Source organism: Phyllostomus hastatus, unplaced genomic scaffold (assembly GCF_019186645.2).
Source record: "Phyllostomus hastatus isolate PE091 unplaced genomic scaffold, TTU_PhHast_1.1 phas_contig_209, whole genome shotgun sequence".
Lineage (NCBI taxonomy): Eukaryota > Metazoa > Chordata > Mammalia > Chiroptera > Phyllostomidae > Phyllostomus > Phyllostomus hastatus.
In genome coordinates this window covers 12,364,600-12,388,447 of record NW_025333735.1, presented here as the reverse complement: position 1 = coordinate 12,388,447, position 23,848 = coordinate 12,364,600, and the positions used below count along the sequence as shown (strand labels likewise).

General features: G+C 37.8%; 1 protein-coding gene across 3 annotated transcripts in view; it reads right to left on the bottom strand.

Annotated features, from left to right (window-relative positions):
* Positions 1–550: 550 nt before the first annotated feature.
* ERICH3 (glutamate rich 3) overlaps positions 551–23,848 on the bottom strand; it is a 112,902-nt gene continuing 89,604 nt past the window's right edge. For 2 of the 3 annotated variants that reach the window (XM_045835585.1, XM_045835586.1), the window contains 4 exons: positions 18,690–19,133; positions 9,207–9,332; positions 3,361–5,666; positions 551–2,659 (listed from right to left, as the gene is read on the bottom strand). In XM_045835585.1, coding sequence (XP_045691541.1) covers positions 3,379–5,666; positions 9,207–9,332; positions 18,690–19,133 — 2,858 coding nt within the window. In that variant the 3' untranslated portion in view covers positions 551–2,659; positions 3,361–3,378. The remainder of the gene's footprint in view (positions 2,660–3,360; positions 5,667–9,206; positions 9,333–18,689; positions 19,134–23,848) is intronic. The other variant, XM_045835587.1, reaches the window with a different exon arrangement.

The following is a 23,848-nucleotide window of genomic DNA, read 5'->3' as shown; positions in this document are numbered from 1 at the left end:
AGGCCAGCAGCAAGAGATTTAAGAGAACAGAAAATAAATACTGCTAGAATTCTTTAAAGGCATTCTCAAACTCACTTTACTTTTTATTTCTTTGTTAAGTTTTTCCTTCCTTCTGTGAGTAAATGGAAATATGTAGAGTTTCACATATAGTATCTTAGTGTACACATATACACCTCTTCTTAGAAGGCAGCGTGTTTGACAAAATGGAGTTTAGAGTAAGAAGACCTGAGACTGACCATGATTTCAAATAAGCCACTTAACTTTATGGAGCTTCTATTTATTTATTTATGATATGGTAATAATAATTTTCCTTTGTATGATCCCATGCATGTAAAAGACATGTATGAATGCAGATAGTCAATATAAAGAGATACAGTCCAATGAAAGTAATTCTCTCTGCTCTGCTCTGTGGAGTTTAAATTTTGTAAGGAAAGAACAAAGGAGATTTTTAAAAATCTAGGCACTCATAGAGAACCATTCACATGTCTTATCTGTAAACATATGGTTTATTTATGATTTTGGTAATGAAACTAGGAAAAAATAAGTTCAGTAGAACATACCAATAATTTTATCAACATAGTATTTGCCGAGAAAGGATTCATTTAGTCAAACTATCACAACACAATTTCACGGTTAAACCCACATGCAGATTGTTGAATCACGTTACAGAATGTTTCGATGGAATGTGTTAAATATAAAAATAATCCAATGCAATTTCCATTTAACACATTGTACAAAACTCCTTCTTCAAGGGAATTAACAAGTTTACAAGTTTTCCCATAAAGTGCTATGTATTCAAAGTGCTCTGTAGCATCGAGGTGGAGATCAAGGAACAAATACTGCAGAGTTTCACAGCAATGCAGCTCAGTAATAAATGAAATTGAATATAATGTAGGTGAAATTCACTCAGAAAACAAAGGTGATCTGTGATGTGCCACGAGTGCCATATCCTCACTAGGGGGTGGGACCGAAGGACTTCACATACACATCATTACAGTCATAATAAAAATGAGTTTAAAGCTGAATTCATCACTTTCATAGTGAGTACCCTTTCCCAGAGAAAGAAAGAAAACCAGAAAGAACAACAGGAAAGAAAAAAAAAAGACAAAGAGAGAAAGTTCACAATGCTTCCACAATCCATTTTTCGACGGAGACTAATCCTCAGTACAATCAACAGTCCAAAAGAGCAGTTTCCAGACCTTAGACTGCACAAGAGTTGCGTGGAGGGTTCGTTAAAATCCCCAAATGCTAGACCCTGCCGCAGAGTCTCCAATTTAATGGGTATGATACAAGGGCAGGAAATAGTACTCCCAGTGAGGTTCATGCCCTGATCACATTTTGAGAGTCACCATAAGGAGCCAGTGTGGATTATATGATGATTTAGAGCAAAAATCCTTAATTTTGGCTATATAGCAGAATCAACTGGATTAAAAAACAAAACCAAAAACTGATGCCTACATCCATCTAAAACTAATTAAATCTGAGTCTTCGAAGTGGAACCAGGGGTTGAATCATTCATGAATTCATGAAAATGTCTTGTAAAAGTCTAATGTGTAGTCCAGCTGAAAAATTACTGCCTTAGGAAATTTTCTTTCACCTCCTCATGAGGAGAAAAGATAGCCAAACATGTGTGTCCTTTGGAGTGCTGGTGTATGAACTCAGATGTCTTGAAGAAATCAAAATCCTCATTAGGCACCCTGATGCACAACTATTTCTAGCAATATCAGGGAGTAATCCAGACAGTGATTATGACTGTTGATTTATAATGCACTCTGAGGTTAGTTAGTTCACAGGTTTGAAATAACAGAATTTGGGAAGGTGAGTAGCATGCAACTTAATCCAAGTTTCTTTTCCATTGAACTGCATCAGCAAAACAGTCTAGAGTCTAGAATGTGGGTGTATGTGCTCATGTGAGACATTTACCTACTATAGTTATTGTTATTCATTTCATTAGCTAAATTATTTACTATTATGATTAAAATCTGAGTGGCCCCACAAATAAGGCCCCCAGGGACAAAATTCCACAAACATTCCTGTCTACTTCAGAAAGCAAAACTACAGAAACACAGACAAGAAACAAAGGGTACTTTGAAGTAAGATTTGCACTTTAAATTGCGCTTCAGGCATAAATAGAAAGAATGACCATTTATAAGTGATTATATGTGCCATGGAATCATTTTATAGGTCTGGAGCAATCTCTAGCACTGAGTATATGTGGAAGGACCTTTCTTTAGACAGCATTTTCACAGACCAAGTCATTAAAGCCCCAAGTAGAGATTTTAAATAAAACTCTCATGTAAAAACTGGGACTAATATTTGATTACAAATAGAAAGGAATTTAAACAAACCCCAAGTGTCAGGACTGGGCCTTTCAGTGATCTTTGGTAAAACTCAAGCATCTGAACACTGCCCATTTGATTTGAATACAGACACCCTAGCTCTGTGGGCTGTGTACCAGCCTTAGGGTCCTCCATTAGGAACCACGGACCCCATGTTCTCAAAGGACTCGCGGTGCTTCCAACTAGCACTGACCGATTAGGAACCAGTTCAGACAAGCAGAGTGATTCTTTTTTAAAGATAAAGTTTAAAGTCCCAGCAAGATGTTTGGGTGAATCTTTCTCCATTCTTTAAGTCTTCCAGAAGACATCTTTAAAATATCCTAAAAAGTAATAAAAAAAACAAGATAGTAGAACTATGAATATAATCACTCAGGATGGTAGAAATGGGGCACTAAGGATATGAGGGCATCAAGGAAATCAGTAAACAAGAAATGCTTGAAATAATTTGATCTTTTGTTACAGCCTTTAATATTTTACATATATACATGTATTTTATACTTTTTATGTTTAACTTTTTAATATTTTGTATATTTGTGGCTATGTATGTTATACATACAAATATATGTTAAACTTCCCAAAACTACAGAAATTACGGCATAGAGCCCATTTAAAGGCAGATAATAACAGCCGTTCCTTTAAACACTAAAAGGGAAAGGAATCCCCGAACAGAGTTTGTTGCTTTCCTTCTGAGCCATGTCTCTATGGCCCCTTCTCCTCTGTGTTTCCCCTTTGGGCTCTGTAAGGGAAATAGGCATCTCACTAATTCAGAGAGCTGTGCTTGCAAACTGAGAGGATGAGATTTAGGAGTTGCAAAATGAATAGAGGTGGTTCCCTGGGGGTACTTTGGCCCCACCTCCACCTCACCCAACCTGTCCTGACAGGTTGGGTGCTAAGCAGCACAGACGGAAGCCTATGTGCTATGGGCATACAAGGACTGATAAAGGGATGAGCCAGCTCAAAGGGGAAGGGACCCCAGGTGGTGTATTTGTTTAATCCTGCAAATGATCAGGCCTAAACTCACCATCTGCTATGAAGTCTCTTAGGCCTTCTTTTTGATCAGGGAAGCATCCATGTTCTCACTTTCTCTTTGCACCATATGCTCTTCTTGCTTCTCTTGGGTTCCAGGGCAATCAGCTTTTACAGGGAACACTCCCATATCCTGTAGACTCTCTCTACTCTGCTCTGACTCTCTCTCTTGGGATAATCCTGGTCTGAAATCTTCAGCCTCCCCTGACTCCTGCACCCCAGCATGGCTCCCCATCCTTGCCTCCGCTCCTACTTCCCCTTCCTTTTGATCTCGCTCTAGGTGTGGGACCTTCCCTTCCAGGACTGAAGCTTCTCCTAGAGCCTCCACCTCAGCCTCTGATGCTTCAGTCACTGTCACTTCCCCCACTGCTGGCACCCTCTCCATGCTCAGTGCTATTTCCTCTGCCACCACCTTCTCTGCAGCTGCTGTTTTCCCTAGTAACTCATCCACTTTGTGCCAAGGTTCCTCGCCAGTAACATCTGAAAAGGAGGAGGCTGTATTTGCTTCTGTTTTTCCCTTGGCTGTGTTCAAATCTGCCAACATTTCAGTCTTCTCCTCGGCTGTTTTCACTGCTCCTCCTTCTTGGAGGTCTTTATCAGCCACAACCATTCCTCCCTGCAAGCTCCCACCCCCCTCTGTGTGCCCAGCCTTCATCAGTGCTGTCTGCAAAGTGCAGTCTTTATCCACTACCTCCTCCTCATCATCATCCATCACTTCTTCACACAACTTTCCTGCCATCATGGGATCTCCCTCAGAAATATATTCTTGGGCCATTGCTATGGCCCCTACTTCTTGTCCCTCTTGTAAAGACCCTTCTTTTTCCCTCCTTTCCAGTCCCACGGGGTCATCTTGATCTATGGCTGCACACTCCTGGCCCTCACCTGTGGCTGTGATCGTCATCTCAGCTGCCTGAGCCTGTCCTTTGGGGTCACTTTCAGGAGCTCCTAACACACACTCACCCTCAGGGCTGGGGCCCTCTTCCTGCTCAGACAGATCCACATTCTCTCCACAGAGTGGCTCTGCTTTGCCTTTATACTGTGTGTCTCCAGATCCTCTCAGTCTTTCCCCTCCTCGCTCTTTCCTCACAGCTTTTATGCTTTCCGGTGATTTTTCAAATCCAGGTGCTGTTTCAGACGTGGTCACCTCCCTCTCTCTCAGTGAATCTTCTTGCCACATTGTGTCTTCAATCAATTCAGAGGCCTCCATGGGTGTTTCATTCTCAACATCACACTCCATTTCATTTTGGGCACCTTGTGTCTCTTTCTCAGTTCTTAATTCCTCCACAATTTCCCCCTCTTGCCCTTTAAACTTTTGCTCTTCTTCTAAAATGTCTTCATCCTGAAGAGCATTTGCCCTTGTCACCTCTTCTCTCTCCGATTCAGTTTCCCCCAGAGGTGTTTTTGGCCTCTCAGCTTTCAACCTCTTTCTTTCTGCATCTAGTTCCTCAGGTAATGTTTCTTTCCTATCACCTTCCTTATTAGATTCTACCTCAGTCTCGACTTCCTTCCTTTTCTCATCTTTCTTACAAAGTTCTTCTAGGCTTTCCTCCAAAACCTTCATTCCAGTTGTCTCAACTTTGTCAGAAGTTGAGGAGCTCAAAGATGTTTCAGTTCTCATAACTGCCTCCCTCGTTTTGGTTGGCTCCTCTCCCCCAAGTATTGCCTCTTCTAAACCATCCTCTCTCTCGGACACAGTGTCTTGCTCGGGTTCCATGTCCCCTTGGTCTATGGATGCTTCTTCTTCACTGTCCTCCATATTTGGCTTTTCAGACCCTGCCTCACTCGCAGCCACCCCTTTTTCAGCCCCTCTCAGGTCTGCTACCTCCTGAATACACTCAGACTTTGGGGCTGCAGCCTGGCTGGCACACACTGCCTTTTTAGAAGCTGCCTTCTCTGTCTCCAGCACTGTCTGCATGAAGGCCTGCTTTTCAGGAGCCTCTTCTCCATTTAGACCTTCAGAGGCTCTTGCTGCTTTTTGTCCTGTTGGGTGTAACTCCCCTTTATTCAGCTCTTTATCCTCTTCTACCTCTGCCCTGCCTGCTATGCCCTGAGGGATCTCTCTTTCCTCTATAAACAGTTCTTCTAAAGCTGGCTGCTCTGCTGTTGGCTTCCACTTCTCCAAGGGAACCTCATCAGCTCCTGCTTTTCTCCACAGTGTTGTGGCCCCTTTATCTTCTACTGTGTCAGCATCCCTGTGTTGAGGGATCTCATCTTCTTCCACTGCTTCTTCCTTCTTTGGCTTGGATTCCTTGTCTGAGTTTCGGACTGTGCTGTCTTCCACTACTGAATTCCTATGTGGTGCTATAAAATAAGGTTAGAAAACAAGGTGACTTTAACCCAAGTGCACATGGAGGAGATATTATATGTAATCTTATATAATATGAGATATTTTGTATGTAATATCAAGGGGCCAATTATATTTTTTTAAGATTTTATTTCTTTATTTTTTAGAGAGAGGGGAAAAGAAGAAGAAAGAGAGGGAGAGAAACAACAAATGTGTGGTTGCCTCTCATGTGTGCCCTACTTAGAACCTAGCCCACAACCCAGCCATGTGCCCTGACTGGGAATCCACCTGGCAACCCTTTGGTTTGCAGGCCCATGCTCAATCCACTGAGCTACACCAGCCAGGATGGGGCCAATGATATTATATATAAAACATTTTCTCCATTCTGTGATACCATTGACTATAACTTACCCCAAAATGGCTTTTCATGATGAAAAGAGATGCTATCAAATTTACTGGACACATTGATAATAAAGGAAAATTGAACATTAAAAATGTTGAAAATAAATAAAAACTTCATGTCTTAGAATAATAAAATCCACCCCCCACACACACAACCCCCCCCCGTACATTCATTTGAAATATTAGGACCTGCCAAAAAATTATGCAATAAGAATAATAATATTTTATCTTTTTAGAAATCATTGTCCCTTATAGCACCATAATATGCTTATCCTCTGATCAGGTTTTTTATACTCACATGGGAATTTAACAACACAACCATACCACAGTGTGAGCTCATCATTATCCCATTCATTGCTCCTACATTTTAAACTACTATATCTAGACATGGTAATCAAATAACTTTGTAGCTTAAGGTAAGACTTTTTACTAAAGACATCAATTTGTATTATGGGTCAGGATGCCTCCCATCTGTGTTCAGAAACTGATTTGCCTTTGGCAAAACAGGATCACAGAGCAAGACAAGACTTTGTAGTCTGGGACAATTTTCAACATAAATAACCTTCTTGAAGTATTTCGTAAGTTCTCAACTATAATTCCTTGGCAAATCTGGGTCCACTAACTATCATACTTCAATAATACAAGTTCAATTGTTTTTCTTAAAAGGCTTCAAACTGATTTCTTATTAATAACAAACACAGGTATTTCTGTTGAAATTATCTACACAAAATAAATAAAGGCATGCCATTCCACACACCCAAAGCATTTAAATTTTCCCATGGCAAAATAATACTTTGGAAAACAAGAGCTTCTCAAGTGGTCATCTTCATTTCTATTAATTTAAATTGTTTTATTTATGGAAGACACTGGACTAGTCTGTTATCAAACTAGAAGCTATCATACCAGAATGTCAACCTCCAAATTACGTAAATCTATAAGGTAAGCAAATGTGTCTTCCTCATTTCTTTCACTTGTTTGCCGTTTCACCTACTACCCCATTACCAAGAATCTATCAGAAACCTAAAGACCTGATCTTATTCATGTCACTTCTTCTGTAGGATGCTACCCTGCCCAGGACTGTCTTGTCACTTTATTTCCTCTCCTAACACAAAGCATGGACATCCTATCTGGCATTCCTTTTGTCTGTTGCCAGGAATTGTAACTGATTTTACATTTTCCTTAAAAGATGTATTCAGAAGGCAATTTTTGACATCTCCTTTCAAAAGATAACATAGGAATTTCAGGCCTATCAACTGGGTTGGTGCTGACTTTTATAGGTGGTCCTCGGCATCTCATAGTGTCTACTTACTAAATTGTACCTATAAGGTCCCAGAGGAAAATGTTAAACCAAATGTTCACTGGGAGAACATGTAGCCAATTCATTGAAAGGAATATGGCCCATTTTATTTCATTATAGATTATTACCTGATTTAAAAGAAAATTAAATTAAAATGGTGAGAAATGTGTTGAGTATCCTTTATGGTATATCTGTTGTTCAAATTCCTACATGAAATATATTTAAAAAATCAGTTATGAAAGACATTTAAATTAAGTCCTTTGTTTTTCTAAACTGGTCCCTAAAATCATGGATTATTTAAAGAACTTTCAGGAAAACAGGGGAATAAAATTGCCTCCTCACGATGTAATAATATACTGTCTAAATTCCAACAAAGAAAGTATGAATGGTATCCAGCTGAACTATTGTGTGGACACACGGTGCTGGGGAGTCAGACATGACATTCCTGAAGCAAAGGAGAAAGGGTGATTGAAGTCCTTCTAAGAAATATCAGTACAAAGATATGACATGTGTTTTGAAGGTAACCTTATGGGCTTCTGAAACAAAAAGAGACTATCGGAGAGCAAACGATGTTCACAAATAGGTAATTTGACTTATTGGAATGAGTGAATGCTTGGGAGTCAGACAGACCTGGGTGAGAACACCAGCTCTGCTACTCAGGAAACAATGCCTCTCTGAGCCTTCATTCTCTAATCCGTAAAATAGGAATAGCAATGCTTGACTCACAGAACTCCTGTGATAGTAAATCATTAAGTGATTAGCACAGTGCCCGGCACACAGAAAACCCTAACAAATCTTTTTTCCACATTTTTCTCCCACTGCTTACAATATATTATATGTTCTTGCTTTAGCCAGATTTGATCTAACAGCTACAGTGCCTACACTGCAAAACGTTTGGAGGACTCCATGGGTTTAATGCCCACTATAACAGATTTGGATTCTTCAGGCTCAGGGTGCTTGTTCTAAAGGTCAACCCACTGCATGTTCAAATGTCACCAGGCCCTCTCCACATTGCCTAGTGAAAACTGGAGCTCAGAGAACCGTGTAAGTGCAAATATTCTGGTTAATGCTATTTTTTGTGAGTAATAAAGGGTTTTTTTTCTCTGAGCAAGGAGTCTTCTTGTGTTTTCTGCTAGCATCCATGAAACTATAGCTTGCTAACTTGTTCACTTGAAAATAGAGTAAAATCTCAAATACCTCATAGTGCTGGATGATTATACTAAAAATTAGAGATAGAAGTAACAAGACCATATGATGAGTAAAACAGATAATCCTCCCACCTCATCACACACATATGTATGTTCAAATCAGGACTTTTTTTTAAAAAAATGTCATCCACTTAATATGGGAAATCCTGATTTCAAGGGCACAGGACGCTTGACCAGACATATATGGAATCGTGCCCAATGGGTCACTCTAACTGGCACTCTTGCAGCTGGAATACTCATCATCAAGAACCAGGTCATATGTTGATGGCAATAAATTCTTCTCTAATTTTAAAAATAGCTCAAATAAGTCCTTATGAAATGTGCCTTGGCTCTCCATGTCTCCAACCCTCCTACCTGGTCAACTAACTGGGAGGCAGGATATAAAACAAGACTGATCTGAAAACCCTATCAATGAGTTCTATAATCCAAAGTTGTTTTTTCCATTCGAGGCACCCATGTATAAAAAATAACATTTATATATGTTATCAACTTTAACTGTCTCCCAAAGCCCTCTCAACCACCTCCTTCTATCACATTGATTAGCTGAAAAGAAAAGAGCTGGAAGAAGGAGGAAGCAAGAATAGCAAGATAGAAATGCCAAAGGGCAGAGGATTTCTGAAGGTTTGTCCTGGGTAATGATGTGCCCTTACCTGCTCCTGTGTCAGTCTCCAGCTCGGTCAAGGGCTTCTCCCCCTTGTCTGTGCTGCTAACACCAGACTCAGCATCATAGGGGCTGTGGTAGTCAGGTTCCACAGCTCCAGCTAATATTTGGCCAACTGATTGGAGATCATATAAAATATCGAGAGGTATAAAAACAGGTCATGGGAATATTGCTGAGCTATTTCACATCATTTCAGCAAATGGGGTTAATTTAAAAACATACTGAAATTAAATTACCTTGTTTTTGAAATCTATTAAGATTAAACAGCTTTCAAGCTATGATTTTTTAAAAAGACAATAGAAGATCATGAAGTAAAGAAATTCATGCAAAGAAATTCTTGCATTTTTTTTAAAATGACAGCAGCCAGAAGCAGTGACAGATTTGCCAAATGCACATGCAATGAAGTGATTGAAAAAAAAAACTTAGTTGCCTTTTTCTTTTTAGAAGAGTGTGTTATGGCTTTTATAACACCGGTCACCACCGCTCTTTTAAATCACTAAAACTACCAGAGCTGGCTATACTACGAGCATTTTATCCATTAGCAGATTTTAGTGATCTGAACTCAATACTCACTCCAGGTGGACAGAGCAAAGAGCTATGGCATGATTCCTATAAATCTGACAGGAAAACCTGTTGGCAGAAATTCCTGTTATCTACAGCTGATTACCACCACAGAACTTCAAAACCACAAAGGCCCATACTCCTTGCTAACTATGGGCAAGTTTTGGGCCAAGCCTAAGCCTCAGTTTACTCATCTGTCAAAAAGAGGTATATATCTACCCAGTGATTGTTGGGTGGATGAAATATAGAGGTGGGCAAAAGTAGTATTATAGTTGTGAGTACATGAAACACAGTTTATTCTTGTATTATTATTTATTAATCATTGTGTTATTCCCCATACAAACAACTGTAAACCTACTTTTACCCATCCCTTTGAAGTAATAAATGTGGAGCATGTTTCCCTCTCACTATTAGCAAGTGCCTAAGCACTCAATAAACAATAGCCATGATAATGATGATGATGAGCATGGCTATTACACATAGCATCACTCAATGTGGAATGATTCTAGGCAACATTGTAATATCAATTGCTTGTCTTTAGTTTCTGACATGTCTCTGTCTACGTCCCTTGTTCATCATCCAAATCCCTGACACCCACCATTATGACACCTTCTGGTTAACAAAGCTTACTCAAATAACACTAGGTCTAGGTCTGCCCTCCTAGATAGGAACACAGTGTCCCCCAAATACCCTTTCCTTCCTCCCTCCTCCCCTTCACGTTTTTCTTCTTTCCCTTCCTCCCTCTCTCTCTCTCCCAGATCTCCCTCCCTCCCTTGTTTTTTGCTTTCTTGCTTTCTTTCCTCTCAGATATTCTGATTTAGTTGAGGTACTTTGAAAAAAACAGAACTAGGATGTGGTCTCTCACTTGGCTTAAGATGAATTGCTAGGTTAGTTGCTTACTGATTCCTCTGTGTTTGGAAACAGTGAAATACCTGCCTGATGTGGCTTTTCAGGGAAAATAAAATGACAGCTGTATTAATCTTAAGAGAACAAAAATGGAAATGAGAAGAGGTGCATCCTATAGTTCAAATGTATTCCCTTTGAAAGTTTTTTTGAACATCAATTTTCCTCATTGATACAATATGCCAAATAGAAAAGTTTTAAAATAATAGTGTAGAGATGATATCAACTTAGGAAAATTAGGTTATAGTTGGGTTTGTTATCAAGTAAACCTTTATTTTGACAACATTATAAACATAGAACATATGAGTTAAATATTATCCTCCCCACTCTGAAATGTTATACTGCATAACTAGAGAATTTAAATAAGCAGTGTTTTAGGCCTTTTTGTATCAATCTGCTTTGCTGACTGAGCATTAGAAATCCCAAAGATGGTAGGATAAGTGGGTGGGGGGGAGTCTGATTTGGTAGCAATCTCTTGAAGTTTTGTCTCCTCAGAGCCAACAAGACATCAAAGATTTTTTCCAAGTACTCTATAGGCTATAAAAAATATGGCTTATTATACAAATATTGAATCTTTATGTTGCATACCTAGAATTAATATAATGTACGCCAATTTATCTCAATAAAAAATTAAAGAAATAAAGTTTATACTAATAATAACCAATCATTAAAATAAACAACTAGAAGCTATTGAACTAAAAAATTATTCTAAGATGCCAAGCAGTACTAGCATAATCTGAAAATTACAACTCACTCAGCACTGACAATGAAGCATGTAGTCCCTCTGTCTCAGGACGGTAAGCACCACCTGCCCACGTCTGCCAGCTCGCCTTGGAGGGCTATGTTTTGGAAGGAGATAAAGCCTGTGCAGTCAGGTGTTGCCTGCTTCAGAGTCAGCAAGAAGGAGACCCCTGCCTGAGCATCAAGGACTTATTAGGTGTGAGACGAGAAAATGCCTCACTTGGTCAGTTTTTTTCAGATGTTCCTCTGAAACTGAACCTTAAAAGCAAGAACTTGGCCAGGGTCTAACGTTAACCACTTTTCTCTTATAGCAAAGGAGGACTGTGCCTACTGGGACTCCCAGGCCAGCGATGTGACACATCGCTTTGTTCCCTCTGGTTAGTTCCTCTTCCCTCAGGTTCTTCTCTTTTACCTCTCCCTGAAGATGACCATGAAAAGCAAAGGTATTGTCAGTTTTCACAGCTTTCATAGCAAAATGACAGAGGCCTGTACAGAGAATTTCTTAGAAAAGCACTTTTTCCACTCAAATGCCGAACAGGCATGGACACGTGGAACACGCCGATAGCTGTCGGGGGCGGAGGTGAGGCAGTGCTGGGTGAAAGAAAGGGAAGGGATTAGCCAAAGAACGCGTGCGCAGGACTCCCGGACACGCAACAGTAGGTGACGGCCAGAGGGAAGGTGGGGCAGGTGCTGAGTAGGGGTGGGGGCTGGGGGGATGGGGACATCTACAATAGTGTCAGCAATAAAAACAAAGAAAAAAAATAATAAAATACCAAAATATTCTTGTATTACAATGTTAGCTTTTTTATTATGAAAACACATGCTTTAAAATAATGTATACTGTATTTTCTCTAAATATGAAAGTAGTATGTGTTCATTAGCTAAATCTTGAAAATACAAAGAGGACAAAGAAGAACAGTTTTTAAAAATCCTAATTTCACCACGCAGAAAGAACTACTAGTTAACGTTTTTGTAGATTTCTGAGTATTTTTTACTCAACTCTTACTGTAGATAGCACTTCATATCCCATTTTGTTTGTGTAGCAATATATTGTGACTATTTCCACATTCCATTAAATAAAAATAGATTCTGCAATAACTGCATAAAATGTTCTAGTAAGATTTTACTAAAATTTGATTAACCAATGGCTTGGTGTTAGGTATTATTTTCTTGTGTGTGTGTGTGTGTGTGTGTGTGTGTGTGATTATAAAGCTACTTTAAATACCACTTATGATCATTTTATACTTATTTTAGACTATTCTTTTAGGATAAATTCCTGAAATTGGAATTTATGGGCCAAAGGGCATGATATTTTTAGAAGCTTTTGATCTATCTGTCTCTATGTGTTCCACAGAAAAAGAGTAATCAATGAACAATTTTACCAATAATGACAAGCAGCCTAATGTCCCTGTACTGCTGCTAACAATGTCACAATCTCCAGCAATTCCTTCTATATTTGACAATTTCAGGAATTGAAAAGTGGTAGCAAGAATATGGTTTTCAATATTAGTAGGCAAGCTTTCTAAATTCATTCCCTCTCCTCTGCTTGTTTTGAAACAAAACAAGCTATTCCACCTTCAAACCTGCTAAGAATCCTGAGTAATTCAATATCAGAAGAAAGTTTTGCCAAGGACTTTTCGTCTGAATTTTAACAATATAAAAAGCCATAACAGCAGAGCAAAGATATATCCATGCTTATTCGAAGTTCCTGGTCACCTTGAAAACTACCCCTGTGCTTTGATCTTTCTTTGTGTAGCCAATCAGTTATCTTCCCAATGACTCACCATGACAAAATTCATAACTAACATCACCCACCTACACAGTAAAGATGTTCCTGTGTTGCCTTTGGCATTGAAACATGGCCCACAACAACCCAGGATTAATTACAAACTCAAGACCACAGCTGTTCAAAGATTAATAGTTGCAGAAAGCTAAAGTCCATCCTCCACACAGTCGCTGCAATCGTCTTTTTACAACTTTCAGGTGATGTCATTTCTGTGTTCAAACTTTCCCAAAGGCTTCCTATCTCAGAATAAAACCCTTCCCACAGCGTGTCAGTGCCTGCCTCTGGCTTCATCTTCAACCACTGTCTGGATTGTCCATTCTTCTCCTATCACGTGGGCCTACTTTCTCACTCCTACACTCAGCAACTTTGCCTCCAATGTAGTGTCTTTGCCTTTGCTGTTCCCTCTGTTTCTTTTTTTTTTTTTTCCAGAGGGCAGAATGGCTTACTCCTGCACTTTGTTCAGGTCTCTGCTCAAATGTCTCCTCATCAGAGAGTCCATGCCTAAAACACTACCCCTCCTTCTGCCCCACACTCCATCCCCTCACCCTGATTTATTTCTCCTCTAGCACTTAGCCTAGATTTCATGTGTATTTTCATTCATTAGGCTTATCTCCCCCTAGAATATCAATTGCAGTATAGTCAGGGACTATGTTTTGTTCCCATGAAGAACAGTGTGAATTAAGGAGATACCTAATAGTTATTGACAGAAAAAAATCTATTGGAACAAACAACTACATGCTGTCATATTTCCCTCAGAAGTTGCATTTAGGCTGTAGATTGTAACATGCGGTTTTCTCGTCCTTTCATGGGGGCCATCCTACCCTCCTTGCCTGATGGTAAAATTGCACTGCACTTCTGTCATAACATTATTTAAGTTTGAATTACCTGCTCAGGCACCATGAATTCTCCTGACTCACATATAAAAGTATAAAGTGCCTACTTCTGTATACATTTTAGATTATATTTTGCATTACAATGCTCTATTCTTAGTATTTTATTTACATTCAAAATGTGTAAATTATATTAACTTCACAAATTAATATATCTGAATTGTTCCACCATTAGAACACATTGCAAAGATTGTATCACAATGTATTAAGGCAGCTTGAGCTAAAAATAACCAAGAAAAATAAACATACTAAAATAACACTATGCTTTTTAATACTAAATTAATCCCCAAGGACACTCTATCATAGTAGCTAGCAATTATAATCTTTTGCATTATTTGCTTTGCTGCATTCAACTCATCTCTTATATATCAGTTTACTTGAGTTTTTAGTGGACTAAACAAAGCCTAATTGAGACATATTATAAAATAATTAGAAGGAAAGTATCACTTTATGTTTTCAACCTAAAACGCAAAAGGCATTGAGTGTAGTACTTTACTCAATTAAGTAAATTTACTTAATTTATCCACTGCTATGATCTTAAGTGAAAACAATTCAGATTAAGTTATATTAGCATAGATACTATAAAACACGATTAATTGTAATATTTTAGCCAATATACCTATTTTTAATATAATCACAGTTTTCATTCTGACTAGCTGAAAAATAATTCAGCACCATACAAATATGAGAGATAATCTTTTACACATTATCTCAGCCATTTCCTTTCAACCTAAAAGTTTAATCAGAAATCTAAATAAAAGATACACATTTCAATCTTCATCAGCCTTCCAGTCTAATTTGTGTGAGGTGTGTTTTGCAGCATGTGTAGCCATCTAAATGGCCTTCATTTCAAGTGTAACTTTGGTCCCATCACTCTCTCCCTGAGCCCTTTAACTGAAGACTCAATTAAGAAAGAACAGCTAGCCATCATCTCTTTGCATGGCAACAATATCAATATGATGAATGATGCAATCACAAGGTTGATTTTATCTAAAATATTCTTGGAAATGTTTATTAATATAAAGATCTTTGAGAATATGTATGACTTCTTTTATTCTGTTATCTCATATATTTACATATTTATTATATTATTTCCTTGAGCATATTTTTAAAACATCAGCACCCAACTGTTATAATCTATTCATTCTTAAATTTTGATAGTATTAATCCTTCTACATAATTCTCAATATTTTATATGGTCTTTGTTTTAACTATGAATGTCTTATTTTCCATGTACTTTACAATACCGCCTCTGGGCCCTTGTAACATCAGTTCTTGCACAAGAGGCAAAACATTTGAAAGAAAATTTTCAAAGTTATAAGATGCTAAGGTAATATAAAGGACTAACATGTTTAGTAAATAAGAACAAGGTACAGTTATGTGTGTTGATATGAAAAAATACCCAAGAAACTGTTTAAGTTTTAAAAATAAAGCAAGCTGTAAAACAAAACATATCATGTTTTCATCAGTATATAAAATGTGTGTATATAAAATATGAATACATTTATATATATGGATATATGTAAAATTTCCTGGAATCATGTATAAAAAACTATTATCTACTGTTTTCTCTCTGTCCCTTGGAAAAGAGTAGAGACTAGACAAGGAAGACTGCAGCTTTCACTTCATTCTCATCTGTTCTGTATTACTTAAACTTTTCAACCAATCTTTTGCAAGAAAAAAATTTTCAACCAAAACCTTAAAATCTTAATACTCTGAGATCCAGAAACTATACTTCTTGTAACCTAGACTAAGAAAATAATCACCTTTAAAGTAGTAAGAAATTAGAATAATAATAGTGAAAAAAATATCCAACAATATGGAAATGATTAAATTATGAGAAAACCACAGAATGTAATAGTAGACAGATAGTAAACATATTCATAAAGATTATATAAAAACATAAAAATGCTTTGGTCATAAAGTCAAGAATAAAAGGCAGTATTCATTTTATAAGAATATGACAACACAATTTGTAAACCTTAACTTTAGAAATAAAAATCCTGACCAAGTGTTAAAAGTGATTTTTTGTGTGATTAAATTTATGTGTAAATTTTTAAAGTTACTTTTCTCTATTTTCTAAATCTTATTTCATAAATAAAGTAAATATGAAAAATAAACACTAATAAAGAGACTCAGTACATATACTAGAGCTTAAGGAAGATAATCACAAAACTTGCAACCTAGTCTTGACTCTAAAACTTAATAAAAAAATAATAAAATGTTTTAAAATTACAGATGTTATCAAGTCAAGAACACAGGGTTCCCAGAACATTTGAGAAAAATAATACATATACGCACTTTCATTCCACAGATCCAGAAAAAAAGAAAACCCACCCTCTTCCAAGTGACATCTTCCTAGTTCAGTGCCTCTGCCGTGTGATCTGCTGCCCAGAGACAGCCTACATGTGTGCACCTCACTTCACAGAAAAGATGTCTATTTACATAAATCCAGGTAAACAATCTAACTGACTGAAGTGGAAATAAAGGAATCATAATGTCAATGTTACTACTGAATTTTAATATCTCTACCTTTTTTGATCAACAGATTGATAGACTACACAAGTTTTTTTTGGATTATACATTATGTGTTCCTGAATTGGACAATGAAATAGATGATCAAAGATTTGAATTACTTTATAATAGATTTTAAAATATATTTTAACAAGAATCCTAACTCTTCTATGGCAAAATCTTTTAGAGAATGTTGAGGCTATTTGTATTAAAATCCTAGGGCAGAGGTTGAGAAACTTTTTCTGCAAAGGGCCAGAAAGTGAATTGTTAGGGCCTTGTGAGTGACAGAGTCCCTACTGCAACAGCTTAACTCTGCCCTTGCATGCAAAAGCTGCCAGAATAATATGCAAATGAATCAACATGGCTCCTTTCCAATTAAACTTATTTTCTAACACTGAAATTTGAATTTAACATAATTTTGACATTACAACATATATATATTATTCTTTTGACTTTTTTCCCCAACGCTTAAATTAAAAAAAAAAAAAAAAGCATGTAGCTCACAGGCATACAAAAAGAAAAGGTAGTAGACCAGATTTGACTCCTGGGCTAAATGTTATCAAACTGTTGATTCTAGAGTTATTTTTTCAACTTATTTAAAGGTTATATATTTGGCTACATCCCACTCTCCTGGAATGCTTTTACCCTCCTCTAGTCTACCTTCAAAATCTTATTTAACTTTTAAGGGCTTCCTCAAGCAAATCCTTCACAAAAACTTTCAAGGTGCCCTTAACCAAAAGGGACCTCTCTTCCTTTGAAATCCCCCAGCATTCGTACCTTCTCTGATTTTATTTACAATATGGCTACTGAACTTTGTCCAGTTACTGCTATGCCAAGCCTTATTTCCAACACATTATGGGAGGAATCCTCTCTTACACATTTCTTATTGACCATGATGCCTTGTACAAAATTAGAGGTTATTGATAATATCTGAATTGAAAATAACTCTTCAATATCCTCAATTCCTAGATGTAGGTCCCAGTGGTTTAATAACAGCTTTGAAGTTTCTAAAAGGAATACAGACATTGAAAGTATTCATAACTTTTAAAACACAGGTGGGTTTTAGTAATGTTTAAATGTGAAAACAAATTTTGTCTTGGAATCAAGAAGAATGCCCACCATGTTGGCAGGGGAGACAGATGAGAGCAGGGAAACGACAGAGATGGAAGTTACAGGGCACACGGTGCTTGCTGTCTGACAGCCAAAAGTCTGGCAGGCACAGTCCGACTATTCACATGACACAGCTCGGTTTTTTAACTGTCCTTTCATGTGTCTAAGGTACTGGGACCTGATTATCCTGGGGCATGGCCCCCCTTCCCTGATGAATGAAACTATCTTACATACCCAGGAAGCCCTGGACCAGGAAGTTACTCAGCTTTAGAGAAGAACTCAAAATAAAGTTTAGAGTTTTCTATAAAATTTTTATATTTTCACCTAAATCTAAAAATTCCTATTGCACAGATACAATAGGACATTTTTAGAAATTGGAACCACCCTGCCTAAATTCAAATCCTAAGAATGCTTATCACCAACTTGTGTAACCTTTCTGAGTCATGATTTTGTCATCTGTAAAAAAAATAATCATGCTGATAATAGAACCCAACTCAGGGCAATATTGAGCAGTGGTGAGGATTAGATGAGTTAATATATGTGTTTAGAACTAGCTCATAGTAAGCACCTATCAGTGTTAGCTATGGATGTCTTTAAGTGAGCATACGGCTAAAGACAAATAGCACTGAAGGTTATAACCTCTAAAAAGCCACACATACCCTTGCCTTCAAGGCACATATCGCTGTGGTTTATTTGATTCTTGAGATAGAATTACCATAGGAAGAAATTTACAGAAAATAGGAAACACGCTACATAAGAATTGTCAAGCAGTTTTTAAAATGCAATAGAAGAAAAACAGCAAGCTGAAAATACATGTATGATTATGTGACAAAGAGAGAAATAGGACAAAATTGAATCCCTTTGGCATTATCACAACAGTACCTCCCAAGCTTTGGCAGAATGGAATGATCAAAGTCAGCTTCCATGCATGGAGACAATGGCAGGCCAACTCAATGGCCATACTTACCACCTTTCTCCACCCAACAGGGACCTGCCATTTTGTCCTTCACCTTAGCAGTGCTTCCTTTCCAAAGTTTATATGTATAATTTCCCTTTTCTTCCTTGGAAACATGTTCCCTGGACTTTTCAGGTAAGCCGTCTGCAATCACTTGGATTCCTTTCTTTGTTTCTTCTTCGAGAACATCCTCCAAGCTTTCCTCTGTGAGCAGAGGCTTGATCTCCACATTTGCTTTTATTATCTTTTGGTCTTCAATTTTTAACAAATCCTCTATTGGAAGTTGTGATTTTCCTGGCTCATCGGTTTCACTCAAATCCTGAGAAGACGAACTTCTGACACTCAAGTTTGGGCTGCCGTCAGCGTGTGCCTCCCTGTCCCTCAGTGTGGATTCGTCTTCACTGCAGCTGGAATATGGGCGACTTCTGGATGAGGATGATGAAGCAGTCTTTATATCTACAAGTCATAAAGGTGGTGGCATTACTGTCTTTATAAAGCAATTAGTTTGTGGGAATTATGTTAATAATTATTCACACAAAATCATTTAGCGTAGTTTAGGAGATTTGATACCTTTTTCCCATTCATTTTACATAGTTGTCATGATAAAAATAATAAAAACCTGTGTAATCTGTGAGTCTATAGAAGTTTTCAACAATAAATCACATTTAACTATAACCTAACTGTATTTATTTTTTTAGAAAGCCATTTTATTGGAAAAGTTTTTGAAGTATATTCTGTTATAGAAGAAATTGAAAAATATTTTACTTATTCAGCAAAAGCCCTTATTTCATCATGATCTTGGATAAACACAGTACTCTGTGAATAAAATTTAAATTTTTATCTTCTTTAATACCCACCATGCTAGGATCCCCTAGTAGATAGATATAGTGAGAAGAACTTGCATTTGTGTAATACCTAGACACAATTAATCTTTTGAGATGATATTCCTGTGTGTGTGTGTGTGTGTGTGTGTGTGTGTGTGTGTGCGTGCATGTGTAGAAGATGTATTACTTCAGGTTCCCCAGAAGCAAATGCTGAGATGAGGATACATGTGCAAGTGATAGATTAAGGACATAGTATATGCTCCAGGAGAAACTCTTCCTCTGTGGGGGAGAGGGCAGAGAAGGGAAGAAGTCAATCAAGGGAGCTATTTCAAGAAACATTTAAACTTCAGCCTGATCCCACAAGCACCTCTGAAGTCCAAGTTATATTAGCTTTTTTTCTCCCTCGAGAAAGGTGTTGGCTTTCATACTCTGCTCCAGTCAGACTTAACTATAGGCCACCCTAAGGGGACATAAATTCCTTGGCACTTCCAGGCTCTTTGTTCCTGGAGGTGAAACAACTCCAGGAGCTCCTGCCTGTCCTCTGAAGAGGGCAGAGGGTACAGAGGGTGGGCCCACAGAATCCGTAAAAAAGATTCTAGGAGATCAGGTAGAACACTTACGTGATTGATACTCCAGATAAGCAGTCTAGAGACCTATCACACCAAAAATGGTTTAGTAATTACTACCCCAGAAAAGCTTTTTTTAATTCTCCAAGACAGTGACATATATACCAAATCTCAATAAGAAAGATTCTCATCCTAAAAAGTCACTGCATACACTGCTGTAGACCAGGGCCCTGCAAACTCGTTTTTGGGTTCTTCACTAATATATGGGTGTCTGTAATTGTTTTTGATAGAATGTATCTTCAGATGAAGTATCCTGCACTCACATGTTGCCTAGCTTTCTTATTTTCTCTTCTCTGTGTGTACCTTACCTTTTTTTTTTGGTTTCTTTCATTTTTGCTTGGCAGCTGCACAGATGGCTGTAGCAGTTGACATAAAGATTAAGGGAAGAAATAACTGTCTTAACTCTTATCCTCTTCCCTCAGTTCCTCCAACCCCAACAGCTCTCCATGACAGGTCTTAGCATTTTAAATATAGTCTCAGGGACACATCAGAGTTTCCACAAAGATTCGAGAGATGCTACACAGCAGTAAAAACCAAACTCTGAAAAGCCTGTGAGCAACAGAACCTCTTAAGTACAATTCCATTTATTTTTATCTCCCAACTACCTTGACAGGTACCAGAAGACCACTGTTTCTCAAAGGAATCACAGACTTTAGCCTCTCATTCTTTATCACCATTGTATGAAATCTGAGTATGCTGTCTCTCTGTAGGGAAGGGAGCAGATCACAGACTGCTGTTCTCTATCTTACTTGCACTACATCAGAAACTTTAGAGACTATGACCTCCCCCCCTCTTAAGCATCTCACATTTGTTTTGTTTTTAATGAAAAACAGCTTCTGTTTGCCAGTGGTTTGATCAGGGGCTTTCATTAATGGTACAATTAGCTAGGGCACAATGTCATACTTGTTCTGAACTTCCAAAAATATTCATGTTTATTCTCTTCATATTGTCATGGTGGCTTCCCCTTTGGCTCTGAGGGTTGTTCACATAATAAAAAATGAGTGCTTCCCTATATTTCTTTAGTAGACTTTATTAATTGTATTGTTTCATTTCAAAAGGCTGAAACACACTCTAGTTCAATTTTGAGTCCGTCCTTAGTAGAATGAATGACCTCGAAATGGCAAGGGTATTTGACCTTCTACCTAAACTCATTTCAGTTTCCAAATTTCTCTCTAACCTCATTGTATAATTTTGTTTCATGCTCATTTCTTACTTTCATTTTCATACAGACTCTGCCTACAAAAAATGCTCAAAATGTTTTAAGGCCATGGAATTCGATTTTCGACACTAATTTTATTTGTCCTCTTAGAAATAAAAGCAAGCTTTATATAGAGGAGTTTCACATATAAAGGAACTTTGAGAACACATATGTAAATATTTCTGTCATTAGGAGAGAAAAATTGATCTCAGCGGTACATTGGTAACCAACTGTGCTTCATACCCAATTCCATTTGTCTCCCCAGTGGTCTCTCCGTGATGCTGAAAGAACCTGCTCTTGGTCTTCATGGTAAAGAAATGATGTGTGCCTGTGGCCTGAGCCCTTGGCCAAAGTCAGCAAGTTTGGTGCCCCTGACCCATGTCCTAAGCAGGATCTCTGACTTTTCTCTCTCTCCATTCAGCCAGTCACTAAATCCATCACCATCTTGTTTTCATGTCATTGATAACTTCTTCCTTCTGTGTCACCGCTATTTTACACAACATGAGACTGAGAGAAAATAACAGGTTTTTCTGTAAGACAAACCTAGATGTTTCAGACTTTGACTTGGATACTTTTTAGCTTTGATTTTGGTGATACTGCTTAATTTCTCTAGTGGCTTGGCTGTAAAGTTGAGGTTATTCTACTTGCTCTCCATAAGTCATTGCAGAAATTGCATGACAAAAATATGACCTAATCAAAGAATGATTTCTTTATGACTTTTAGTTTTTCCCCTGAATAAAATTATACAAGTTAAATATATTTCAATAAATTTATTTCTTGTGATGTCACCCTGTATATTATATATTAAGAGTAAAATTGCTGTTAACATGTATTAAGGAAAAAAGATAAACCTGGATCATAATTATATACCTACTTATATCAAACAATCAGGTAAAAACTTTATAAGCATCTCATTTAATCCCATGGAATAGTTATTTATCTTCTTTTTATAGAGTGTTCTAGATCTTCTAGAACATAAAACCCAGAGTATTTAAATAATACCCAAGGTGCATTAGCTAGAAAATAGCAATATCTGTAAAACACTTTTTTTGCAATGACCCACTGCAGTAAAACCAATACCCCTCCACAAGCCAAATGGCCTTGAAACAGAGAGAACCTACTGTCATGGACCCACCATTGCTTCTCTTGGCTAACTTTCCACTGTTTCCCACCCAAGGATGACAAATGAAAAATAGTTCTCTTCAGAGCATCAGAACTTGGAATTCATAGTCTGTCCTCCCTTTTATATCTCTGGTGATCATTCTTAATTTTTTCACTACTCTAAAACCCAGACAGAGTCTATTGAAAACACTCAGAATATGAATATAAAGCAAAAGGTAGCTGTCAAAACCATTATGACTTATAATTCTGACCATGATACTTTGCGTATGAAGATTCACATCATTTAGTTACTTGTAACTTAATACTGAGTGGGCAATCACAAAAATTATAAAGACACAACACACATGCACAAAACAGTAATCTCCATTGTTGATACTTTCTTGTCTACCTAATTTGATATACAACAAGGCCTCTCAAGAAAAAGTCCAGCCATTGTGAATATGGCAGAACCCTGTGTGCGACATTGATGTAACCACCAAGGAGAGTGGACTAGAATGCATATGCATAAACAATGATGACTTCCCTGTTGCTAGTCAGTGGGGGCAGTAGATGCTGTTGAATAAGCATGTGTTCAGTGTGGCCATCACATTCAAAATGGCTGAGTGAGGAGAGCAACAAATCTGCGTCAAATTTTGTGTTAATCTTGAACATTCCTCCACAGAACCTATGTGGATGATTCAGAGGGCTGCAGCTATAGACAACTGGTGATTGGCAGCTTCATCACAACATCATGCCTGTGTATGCATCATGTCTCATGCAAAACATTTTGGTAAAACATCAAATCACCCAGGTGACTCAGCCCCACTACAACCCAGATTTGGCACCCCGTGACTTCTGTTTTTTCTCAAAATTAAAATCACCTTTGAAAGGGAAGAGATATCAGACCATCAGTGAGATTTAGGAAAATATGACAGGGCAGCTGATGGAGATTGGGAGAACTGTGTGAGGTCCCAAGGTGCCTACTTTGAAGGGGACTGAGGCATCATTGCCCCACATACAATGTTTCTTGTATCTTGTATTTTCTTCAATATATGTCTCTGTTTTTTATATTATATGGCTGGATACCTTCACCTTCTCAACAGACCTCATATACCTGATGAAAGGCACCAACCACCCGCACATCCACAGTCACTACTACTTCTGCTCAGCAAATTCAGTATAAAGTCTCCCTTCTCTTTTCATAACTGAGGTTCTGAGTTGTCCTTCTCCTTCCAAGCCATTTACATAGATTCACTCACTAAATACATGTTGAGCGCTTCCTATGTGTCAAGCAATGATCTAGGTATTGAAGCTACAGTGGAGGGAAAGGCAGGCCAGGTCTCTCCCCCACTCCAGATGGACATTGCTTCCTTTGCATGAGCACAACAGATCAACTGCACGTGTTCATTAAGGTGTTTGTTC